This window comes from Pezoporus flaviventris, unplaced genomic scaffold (assembly GCF_033815535.1).
Source record: "Pezoporus flaviventris isolate CSIRO_AGI_PZ_B2104156 unplaced genomic scaffold, CSIRO_AGI_Pfla_v1 ptg000013l, whole genome shotgun sequence".
Taxonomy (NCBI): domain Eukaryota; kingdom Metazoa; phylum Chordata; class Aves; order Psittaciformes; family Psittacidae; genus Pezoporus; species Pezoporus flaviventris.
In genome coordinates, this window is record NW_026892561.1 from 39,627,496 (window position 1) to 39,639,204 (window position 11,709).

The following is an 11,709-nucleotide window of genomic DNA, read 5'->3' on the forward strand; positions in this document are numbered from 1 at the left end:
ACATATCTGCCATGTCTGAAACAGAAGTTGACACAGATGAAGACAGAATCATAGAATGGCTTGGGTTGGAAGTGACTTTAAAGATCACCTAGTTCCAACCCCGCTGCCACAGGCAGGGACATCATGAGGCACTGAACTTAAAATTATCACACAATTCAGTGCTTTGAGCATCCATGCTTCCACAACTCAAATTACACTCAACATCAATGACTGAGCTCCACAGATACCTCACGCAAACCTTGATGCCTCATGTGGCTCTGTCTGAGCGGATTACATGCAGAGGCTAAGACCTGCTGCTGTTCTAAAAATAATGATCCCTATATGCAAAACATAGTTCTGACTTCATATCCTACTCACAGAAAAAAAGAACACTTCAAATGACCAGCCAAATCTTGCCAAGACACTGCCAGATGCAACTATGGCCTCAGTTTATTTTCCCTGCTGAGCTTTATGACAGTAAGTGGCAGATAGCAACAGTGTATAGTTGAGGTGACATCAACAAAAGAACAAAGCTGATTATAATCAAGTGAAGGCAAATTCCACCTGACTACCAGGAAGCCTGTGCCCCATTTTTTCCCCAAAAGAAAAATTATGTGTTGCATTTACGGGGCTAAGCCCCCTTCTGTCATGTGTCATGCAATTTTGCTGCTAAAGCTTTCTTTGGATATAAGGAAGGTATTTATGGCATCAGGAAAAGCAGTTCCATGATTCTTCCAGTAGCAATGAGGTCAAGCCGCACTCCTGAGGTCAAGGTCAAGTTCCCTTTTCTCTTTTTTCACTCTTAGAGCACATTGAAGAGCTGTATCACAAATACTAACATCAGGAGTAACAATAGGCACCTCTAAGACTCCCAACAGTAAGTGCTAAGCCCTTCTTTGCTGCTTTTTGTCACTCTATGTAGCATTTTGGTTTTCCATGCTTAACCCTGTCTGCATTGAATAGATTTGGCATAAAACTCATGCTTATTCTCTACAAAAATTACATTAGCAGCGTGTTTTTCTAGCTGTGATTGAGAGAGCCATCCATCACAAACTGCTATGTGTGCAGAACACAGTGTACTCTAAAGCTGAGTACTTCAAAGTCTTGCTGGTACAGCAGTCATTAATTCTACCAGGTGAATGCAAGCACCATGCAGGGGATTACATAAATGACTAAACAATGCAGCTAGTACCAGCAGAGAAAGCAAAACTGGAAAAATTCAGAGGAAGAACTGTGGAATTCTTCTGGTGGTTTTCCTGAAAAAAGTGCCTACAGCAACATATTCCCATAACATCCTGGGTACAGAAGAGCAAGAAAGGAGGAAATAAAAATTCATCAAAGCCTATTTTGCAGTTAACAAGAATGCTATCAGAGCTTGAACAGCAGTACAAATCGCTGGTAGCTGGGGACCTGAGGGTGAACTCAAGCTTACACCAGCTGCTGATATATTCACGTCTAAGCAAATCAAGAAAACACCTGATGTTTATGGTACCTGTGTAAGAAAGACACATTCAGAGCTCTAAAAATCATTCTGCTGTGTTAATGAGAATCCCAATTCGTATGGAACATAAACTTTCTCTAAAAGAACATAGCTTCATAAAAAGCAAAGTGAAAAAGTATGCTCTTTGGATGCATATTCATAACTCCAGTCACTTCTGAGAGAAGACTCTAGCAAGATATGCCCATCATTTATTAAACAACAGAGAAAAGCAGATCAGCATTAATCTACCGGTCAATAATGACTATTTAAGTTCATGTTACCTACTAATAAAACAGTATATTTGGGTGAGAAACAAAATTGATCTGGTTTGCATGTACAAGAGGTGAACAAATTCAGGACTAAAAATGGTACTTAATAAGAATTACACTAATGGAATGTCAGGGAATGTTTTGGAACGGAAGAAAATTTCTCTGATGCAGAGCTTGTAGAAAGACTGGGACTTCAGCTAATCTCAGAAAAAATATGCAAGACATAATTTATTACCTTTTGTTCTAGGTGAACCTCTAGTTACTACTCAAAAAGATACACAACTATCAGCTGCTTTGATTTCAACATTAACCATCCTCATCTGCGTAAATGCCTATTTGAGCCGACACTTTGGAAAGCTCTTCTACAATTATTTGCTGCTCTTGTCACGCAGGTGATGTGAACAGAAAGCAGAGTGAAAATTACTCTGGTACTTTCCATATTCACCTACAAACCAAAGCAAAATGAAGAAAGAAGCCCTCTGATGGGACTAGATGGAATTAACAGAGGTTAGAAGATTGAGCCTGGGACCATTTTGGCACAGAAAATAGGTGGTAAATAGATATAGTTTCACTTTGACAGATAAAACCTATTTCCACATCCCATCAGATTTTTTCTCAGTCATTTTAGGAAGAATCATTTTACACAAATACTCCTCAACAACATAAGGGCTAAAGGCACTTCATTACTACTGTTAACCTATTTTATAGTTGTTTTCAATTTTAAGACGGACATCATCTGCGATAATAACAACCAATGTCATACAATGTAACAGTGACAGAGAAAATTCTTTGATCTCAGTTTGTAATGAAACAGAAGTTATATTTTAAAAAATCAAAATATTTTAAAAACAAGATTACAAGTATTAAACAAAACCACAGTAAACTCTACATGTATGCTTGATGACACAGACTGACATTGGAACTTTTTTATACAGAGAAGATAAACCTCTTTAAACAGAACTAGACAGAAATACATCTGCTAAGAGATGCATTAAACATTTAAGATGATAACTTTAAACTTGATACGCATATAATATTTTCTCAATTTCACCCAGGTTTATTATCCGTTTTAACAAGCCTGAATTTGTTACAGATTTAAAGCAATAATTCAACCCATTCTATATATTTAAAAAAAATAATCCCACATCATATGGTCAGATTAATAGTAATTAATTTGGATATTTAGGGAAAATCAAAGGCAGAGGCAAGCACTTAAATATTTGTAAGAAAAAAAGACATGATTCATATATATATAAAAAATGCTGTATTGAGAATTTCCACAAAAATTACATACTTTCTCCCACTTCCAAAACATTGTAACCAATAAAATGATGATAAATTTCTATTAACTGAATTTTCACGAAAAACAATTAAACATTTTTCCCTCAATTTAATTAGTACCTGCTTTCCTTGGGATTATTAAATTAGTAGTTTTGTTGGCCTTCTATATTATTCAGCTAACCAGCAGGATTGTTTATGCCCCCAGACAGCTGATATCAAATACATGTCTTTGTACCAAAAGTCTCTGGATTAAATATACATGTCTCAATTATCTTTAACAGAAATAGAAATTAAAGAATTATGAATGGAGTTAAATTTTAATGCTATAGTTGTGAAAATCATGCATAGAATATAATGTAGCAACAGACAGAGATACAAGAAAACAAAATTTTCTGAAGTCATAAAAGCTAAATTAGAAATGTTTAGTATAGTGTGATAGAAAAAGCATATAGCAAATGCTTTACACAGTATTTAGATTAAAACCCAGAATACTTTCTAAAAAACTCTCACTGTTTTTGTATACAGTATTACTCAGAAAACAATTTCTTGATCCTGACAGTAAACTATGCAGTGTTTCAGACTTACACATAAGGTCACCCTTGCAAGTTAATTAATTTACCTAAACAAAAACATTAAATAAACTGTATTTAGGGTATAATCTACACTACCACACTTCTGCGCTCTGATACAGTTAACACTCAAATCATAACAGATACATTTGTTAACGTAGAGTCTCTTGGCTTTTTTATTGTGGAAACATCTGCAGTAAGACTGACCACCCCTCCTGGTACGGCAATCAGCATAGGACAAAGCCACACCTATCTTCTAGCAGATAAAACTAAATAAATCATGCCACAATTGACGTGTTCCATTCTTCTGTAGGAGCATAACATGTCAGACATACTCTGCTTCAGTAAGTTTGACACAAAAAAAACCCACCAACTTCCAGTGCTTTTATTTGCCTATTCTCTGGACTACCCAGTCCTGCTGGCAGAGGGGACAGCGATTATTCTGTTTCACCCACAGGGACATGCAGCAATTGTGGAAGGAATGATTGCATTCTCCCCAAACCACTGAAAAAGAAGAAAGAACACGTTCCAGTCACACTCAGCTGTCCAATTAACACCTACTGCAAGGTCCAAACTATCATTCTCAGATGTTTATAACCACTGCAAGCTGCAGAGACAAAACGGGTCATCACTGATTTACCCACTGAGACTGGATTATTATGATCATTACGATACTAGTCAGTTCTCTATCTATCATCAATCCTTTTACTTATTTCCAATTACCAACAAAGAAATGCATATATTCTCACTTTCTTGTACAAAGCGATACAGTTTTGTGAATGTATAAACACATTTATCAGCTCTGCCCAGGAAGTAAGTTCAACTATCCAAGTTCTTCACTTTATCTTCCCCAGTACCAAACTATAGCCAAGGCACTATTATCATGAAAGACCATATCACCAAACTCTGACCTGAAATGCTGTGTTTAAACTTAAATGTATGACATCAAGGAAGCACATTTCATACAATAAATAGCCTCAAAATGGGATCTTAGACCAGAAGTTATTCATAGGCTACAACTCTTTCAACACAACAAGAAGTGTCCATCTACTCCTGAACAGTATTAGTTACTTTGTTTTCGCCTTATTAGTTCATATTCTTCTTACTACAATACAAGGGTACTACTCAAATGAGTGTTGTAAATTATGTTCTGGGTTTGTTTTCCTCTCTGACTATCTTAAATAGGACACTCAGCAAGCCAATTAAGATACATGGAACAGCAAATCCCTTTTCTCATTAAAACAATCATCAAAACCAACAGTGGATTAAGTTTGAGAGAATATACTTCAAAACAGAAAGAATAAGGAAGGCTTAACCACTGGTTTAAAAGTTAAAGATTTAAAGCAAACTGAGACAATTTTCACTATTTCAGATTAAAATACACCACAATAAAGATTTGCTTTTGCATATATTGGTATGTAACTGAAAGTATATTTATGATTAAAGAGCATTATGGAAAACTCAAGTGATTCCACTTTTTGAAATGAAGAATGAACAAACAAGCAATTGTCTCCACAATGTCTGAATTAAGACTGCAAAAAATACCACTTTCTAACCCCTAACCCAGACACACTTGATTTCAAAACAGAGGATTTTTATTGGTATTACCATTGTGTCTTCTGGCATGCAACTCAGAAAAAAAAAAAAAAAGAAGCAGCCTGTTCCTAACCACTTCAAAAGTGTACATTATGATCGCCCCAACTACACTCAGGGTGACAGAAACTTAAAACTTCTCAGTTGTGTATGTGTTGACTGCAAATCTGAAGTTTTGTTCTACTGCATGCCTGACATGAAAACTAATTCTATTAGTGCTCAAAGTATAAAGTATTACTAATGTAAAAAGATGACACAACACAGAATGAAACACATTTACTTTAGAGCATTAACAAAATCAGTATTCCCTTCAAACTTTAAAGTGCTCCCTACTGAGAGAAGCTTCAATTGAAAAACAAGCGAATGAAATCACTACATACCAACACAATCTTCTTGTTTGTTTTCAGCTTGACATCTAAGACAGGCATCTAAAAGTAAACAAGAACAAGACTCAATTTGATTCTCAGGATTCCATCTTAAGAATAGGTTTGTCAGAGGAAAATAAAAACTCTAAAACCAATTTACAAAGGTAAAAATCCCAACTCTGATGCCTAGTTCAGCCCTTTAACATTAAATTACCCCTTAAATTTTAAAACAGGACACATGACAAAGAAATATATACCTGACAGAGATCAGAAAGACTATAAACTGTCCAACAAGTTTTATTTTCCATGACTTTAGTATTTTCATAACTTTTGATGGGAAAAAAAAAAAACAACAAGAAAACCAAACACCCCCCCCCCCCAAAAAAAAAACCCTTCTCCATTTTGTAGATATAACAAGCAGCAGATCCATGCCAAGGCACTCAGGCATATTAAGACCAGAGTAAGCACAAAGCCAAACCCTAATTACAGGACTTTGTTTTCCAGATGTCAGCATCTCCTTTTAAGGAAATCATTCACAAAATTTTTTTTTTTTTTCTTTTTGGCTGTACATCTCTCACCATAACCCCCACCTCCTCCTGCTTTTCATATAGTGGCTTTCCTTAGTAAGTACCTGCACACAATTTTCACAAGAGTCACATACATGTACAAACATACTGGTCAATTTAATAATATAAATCATAGAATCATAAATAAACAGATAAACATCAAACAGTATCTAATTAAAAATATTTATCATCTTTATGCATTCCAGTGTGTGCCTATAGGACTGGATGGCAGGTTCAGGACTCAGTAAGATACAGAAGTTACAACTTACAAGCTTAGCACTGTGCCACAAACATCCAGTGGAAAAATGCTTGTGTTTCTCCTTTGCCCTGCACTGGTGGCTGCAGACTTATGTGCACCTACCACACACAACAGAAAGTGTTCAACTATTATGAGAGTAAACACATCTTCATCTCCTCCAAAGAAAAGGTGATAGTTTAAACAAGTGTCCCACAGGTTGGCCCTGGCCTACGTGTCATTAGTCAGACCATATTTTCCTACATGCCAGGAACATGATATGCTACAGGAATTTAGATTTGAATATTTTTGCTTTCTCTGCCACATACGGTATGTCTATTTTAGGTTTCATGTGCCCAGATACTCCTCATTTTTGCAGGTAATAAAGAACAAAGAAGACAGAAACTCTGAAACAGTTGCCCTTTCCTCAGTGAGATAAAAAGACAGGAAATAGAGGTTCCTGATTGTTCCCGTCAGGTTTTTTTCTGTGCCATTTAAGGGCCAAGATGCTGGGAAGATTCATTCAAATTGATTCAACTTGTACCATGGTACATCGAAGCAAACTGAAGGGTCACTTCACTAGCAAGCTGTGGCAGACTAGTAGTCACCATAACATCAGCTTTCCTATCTCAGCCCTAGATTTGCAGTTTCAGACAGAGAAGCAGTACAGATAGCTAAAGACAGAAATCACTATCCACCACACCAAGGTAAGCTGTCACCACTCCTGCATCATAACCACAAAGATGTCTGAAGGGTTGAGCAAAGCTAAGTCACTACTGCTGTAACCCAGCCCTTCCCAGCTAACACCTGCATTATTGCTTCTTTCCCTTGTGTTTCTGTGATCCTTGAAGACCACACTGGTTCAAGTTAAACCAGCAGGAAATTAAGATAGCTAACACTTTCCTCCCTTGTAAAAATCAAACTAGTTTTCAATCAAGTACCAGCTGAAATCTGGCATTGCCTCCAACCTAAGGCTCCTGCAGACGCAGTGGCTCTACAGGAGCCAGAGTGGAACTAGCAGGGTCAATGTGAAATTGCTAAACTGAAGTAAGTAATAATCAAGTTTCACGTTTTAACAATGTGGTTTGCTCTCAGAAAAAATGGTTACCAGATTTTTCTGCTAGTTTCAGATGAAAAGTACTCCCTTGGTCTAGATATCAAAAATTATAAACATGCTTTTTTATTTTATACTTTTATAAAAGCTCTGGGTAAGATTTTGTTCATTTAAGACTTTTTTATAGTGCCCTGTTATAGGTTGGCTAGAACAGAATATTATGGTTTATATGGCAGATGAAGCCAATTTCCTATTTCCAGGGTGGTCTCTGGGTCTTTGTTCACCATATAAAAGCAGACAATATCCAAAACATGCTTATAAAAGATGGGAATCTCCCACCACTTCAGTCTGGGCTTTTTTTTTCCTAACACACCTTTCTGCTTTTTCCATTCCAAAGAACGCTCTCAGTAAAGCATGTATGAAAAATGACAGCATTACATATTGTGTCTCAATTCTGTTAAGCCTGGCTTGATTTGCAATATCATGGTTCCTGGACCTATAAAAGCAAGCTGCTGGAGGGAATCCTGGGTCTTTTTTCCTGTCAGACTGTACCAAGCCCAAGTGAGAGGACAGTTATGTCCATGACAACTTGGCACAACAGTAAAAATTGGATTAGATACATAATAGAGTAAGAATTCAAAAATTATACAAAGATCCAGGATAAATATCATATTCATAAAAGATGTCAGAAAACAGTAATGGCACTCAACAATAAGGCTGCTCTCAACGTGATTCTCCAGATTTCAAAACCAGATAAACTAACACCTTTTCAATAGATTTTTTGGTGCATTCACACGCGTTAAACTGCACCAGTAATTAGGGGGCTTGGGCAGAAGCGACAGAGAGCCTGGATTAACAGATTTTGGAAGTTAATTTGCATCTACATCCACAACTGCTTCTTTAACAGCCACCCACCACCAGCAACACCACACATCTAGCACTCTGGTCAGCTCGGCTTTAACTCAGCGCTGGAGGAGCTTTCCAACGCGCAGGAAACGGCCTCCACGCTGCACGCACTCCTACACAGGGCAGGGCGGCAGGCCAGCAGCACGCCTCCGGGCCTGGCACACACTCCCCGAGTGCCGCTCTCCTCACGCTGACGGGCCCCGGGCAGAAGCCCAGCGGGCGCTCCGGCCTCCCCCGGCAGGAGGGTGGCGCGGGAAGAGCTGCCCGCTGCCGTCAAGGGAGGGGGCTCCGGGGAGACGCTCCCCCGGCAACTGCATGCAGCCTGAGGTGACCGTCCGGGCCCGCACCCGCGTGTCGCACCCTCGGGCGCTGTGGGCCAGACCCCCGAGGAGACGGCCACCGGGTGCCGAGGGCCGCAGCGCCCTCCTTAAGGAGAGGGTGCGGAGAAGAAAGAGGAGGCGCGGCGGAGCCGCCCCCCTTCTGCCGTAAGCCGTACTTGTCTCCTCCGCCCGCCATGAGGGCGGGGCAGCGTAGGGCGGCAGTGCAGCCCCTGCCCCACCGACTGGGCGACCCCTGCCCCGCAGCGGGGGCGGCCGCCATTGCTGTCGGGGCCTGCGGGCTGGCGCTTACCCATGACCTGCACCCGGCAAATGGCGCAGGTGTCGCACTCAACATCCCAGCTCCACATGGCCACCGCGTTCCACTTCTTCAACGAGAACATCTTGTCGGGACCGCCCGCCTTGGAGCCCGCCGAACCTGGGTGCGAGAGGGGAACACCCGGCTCGTCCCCGTCCTCTACATCGGCCATGGCGGAGGGGCGGGGACGCGGCGCCGGCGGCCGCCAGTGCTGGCCTGCAGCGCCACCTCGCGACGGCAGCGGGGCCGCAGGCGCTGCCCCCGCCCGGCCTGTAGGCCGCCGGCGGTAACGGTGAGGCTGAGCATGGGCAGGCGCTGCCCCGCCAAAAGGGGCGCTGCACGGTGAGGGGAGGTGACACCCCTGGAGCCTAAAAATACAAGGTATAGGTTTAGGCTAAAGGGAGCCTAAAAATGCAATGCTGAAGGTTATAACTTTCATCCACATTATAGGAGACACAGTATGAAAATTCCTCCTGAATTCCTCTTGTGAAAATGCAACTATCTCAATATTCCAAATTCTCAGTCTACAGCCCGTAGTAGCTGAAAGTTAAGCCTTGTTAGAGAGCAGTAATCCATGGAAATGATCAGTTAAGCATGTCTATGACATCAAAGTAGGAGAGTCTGAATATACTTGCCAATGTATCAGCTTGAATTTGTGAACTGGATAGAAAAAGAAAAATCAGCAGAAAACAGATGAGAGTTGTGAAGTGCTAGAGAACTAAAAACCAGAAAGGGAATTTGAAAGTGGCTGATTACATTAAAAAAAATATTTATATAACTATATACATCTTAAAAAGTGGAGCTTCAAAGTCCGGATAAGAGCAAAGCTAAAAAATATACATTATTTTAAAAGACAATAGAAACTTGCATTTCTTTTTAATCTTTACCAAATAAAAGTACACAAATTTTACTTTTCCAATACAGTGCCCTGTCTCTTTAAGCCTACTTTAAGATAAAAGTGTTGAATAATGTTACTCATGTACAAATTAAAATCTACAAAGTTCTATTTAAAGTTAAGATAAATTAATGGAAGTTATAAGTACTAACGTTAGAAACAGCCTCTTCTTGTCTTAATCCACACTGAAGATCTCCTGTCAGTCATGTTGCCAAATAGATCAACTGCATTCACAGTATCTGATTGCACCCAGTGTATCTTTGTCCTGGCAGCTTTAGATACACATGCAGCACTTATTTTTGTATGTAGTTTCAGACATTTCTATGGAGGTACACCCTAAAGTGTAACCATCATACTCCTTGAACAGGAAGGATCAACAGCAAGTCATTACAGACATGCATGGAACAGACTACTTCACCTTAGCTTATCCACAAAGCGAGATGCTAAAGGCAAAAGTCTTCTCTAGCCCTGAATAGCACGTGCATGCATACTCCACCCCAGTTCATTGCAGCTTATCAAGTCTCTTACCACACTGCTGAAGTCTCAGTATGTCCACATTGGTTTTGGTGGTTGGGCTGAACTTGGAGCATCAGTTGGCAAAGCCAAATGGCTACAATCACGTGTGTTGCAGGTGCTAAACTGACATTCCTCATGAAGGATATTCTCTGCACACAGAGAGTATCATGAGCAGTTTTAGTGCAAGTTTCTCCAGTTGTGAATCACAGCTTCCCCTCAATGGACTGCACTGCCTTCATTAAGGGGACAGAGAGGATGACCAAATCCTCCTACAAATCCAATTCTCCATGTCTCCTAAGACTGCTAACAGAGTAAGCCATACGCTTCGGCAATGGCTTACATGTTGTGCACCGTGGTCACAAAAATCTGGCCTTTGGTAATAAAACATAAAAATAGTTAACTCACTTTAATTATCTTTGCCTGCCTGCTGTAGTCACTCTTTTCCCTTTAATTTACAGTTTGTCTTGTCAACTCTAATTTTTCTCAACAGGGATTAGATGGAAACTGGATGCAGTGATCCAAATCTAAGAGCTCATAAGAGCAAACTATGACACAGATCATAATCATGTTTGGGTCCTGCCAAAAAAAACCTTGCAACTAAGAGCCACATGACTTCAATAATTTGACAATGCTAGTTTTAATCTGTAACCATTTCCTCCACTGAATTGCTTCATGACGCTATAAAGCAATTTTTCCTGCACAGCTGGAGGAGGAGCAGCAAAACAAGCAGCTCAGGTATACAGAACTGCACTAGATGCTTATGGATAGAAAAAAAAGTCAGTAAAATATCAAACATAGTTATTAAAACAATTATGATCCCTTCCTTTAAAAGTCTCTTCTCACGTAAGAAGCCATCAGCCATAACCAGTCCTTTTACCAAGCATTTCAGTTCAAATGAGACGCAGCTTTAAACTTACTCCAAAATACCGGGATATCCTTTAATAGAAGAGAGATTGCCAACATGAAACAGTTTTCAGCATTAGGATGAAAGAGATGTTTTGAAAACTATTTTTTTCAAACTAGAAAGGAGGTAACTTTTGATTTGGTATACCTTTGCTCCATCTTGTCTCCTTTGCTCCATTTTCACTGTGCAATGCCAGTACTTAGATAAGCAGTGGAAGTTGTAAAGCAATTATGATACACATTCCTTTAACTCTAGGAGAAAAAAAAAGAGAAAATAGCTCCCCAACTAGTAATTATTTTCTTTGCTATTTCATCATCTAAAGACCTGTGAGAAGAAAAAAAAAAAAATCAAGTCCTTTCAGAGATAAACTGTCCTGGCTCTCTGGAGTTCATGTATTCACTGACACACATGACATTAAGGAGATCACACATGGGAAAGTGGCACAGAACACGAGGCTCATT

General features: G+C 39.8%; 1 protein-coding gene across 2 annotated transcripts; it reads right to left on the minus strand.

The window, feature by feature from the left end:
* Positions 1-2,861: 2,861 nt before the first annotated feature.
* RNF7 (ring finger protein 7) lies at positions 2,862-9,170 on the minus strand. Of its 2 annotated transcripts, none has more exons than XM_061452928.1 (3): positions 8,928-9,155; positions 5,552-5,599; positions 2,862-4,082 (listed from the first exon to the last, which is right to left on the minus strand). In XM_061452928.1, the coding sequence occupies exons 1-3, from the start codon at positions 9,103-9,105 to the stop codon at positions 3,964-3,966; spliced, it is 345 nt and encodes a 114-aa protein (XP_061308912.1). In that variant the 5' UTR covers positions 9,106-9,155; the 3' UTR covers positions 2,862-3,963. The 2 variants fall into 2 exon arrangements, with proteins under 2 accessions (XP_061308912.1, XP_061308913.1); XM_061452929.1 differs by having other exon boundaries at positions 4,026-4,082; positions 8,935-9,170.
* Between the last annotated feature and the right edge of the window lie 2,539 nt (positions 9,171-11,709).

Coding starts and splice junctions, on each gene's coding strand:
- RNF7 (XM_061452928.1), bottom strand. CDS start 9,105: ATGGCCGATGTAGAGGACGGGGACGAGCCGGGTGTTCCCCTCTCGCAC. Junction 5,600..8,927: donor TTGCCGGGTGCAGGTCATGG/GTAAGCGCCAGC, acceptor GTTTACTTTTAG/ATGCCTGTCTTAGATGTCAA. Junction 4,083..5,551: donor CAAACAAGAAGATTGTGTTG/GTATGTAGTGAT, acceptor CTTCTTTTTCAG/TGGTTTGGGGAGAATGCAAT.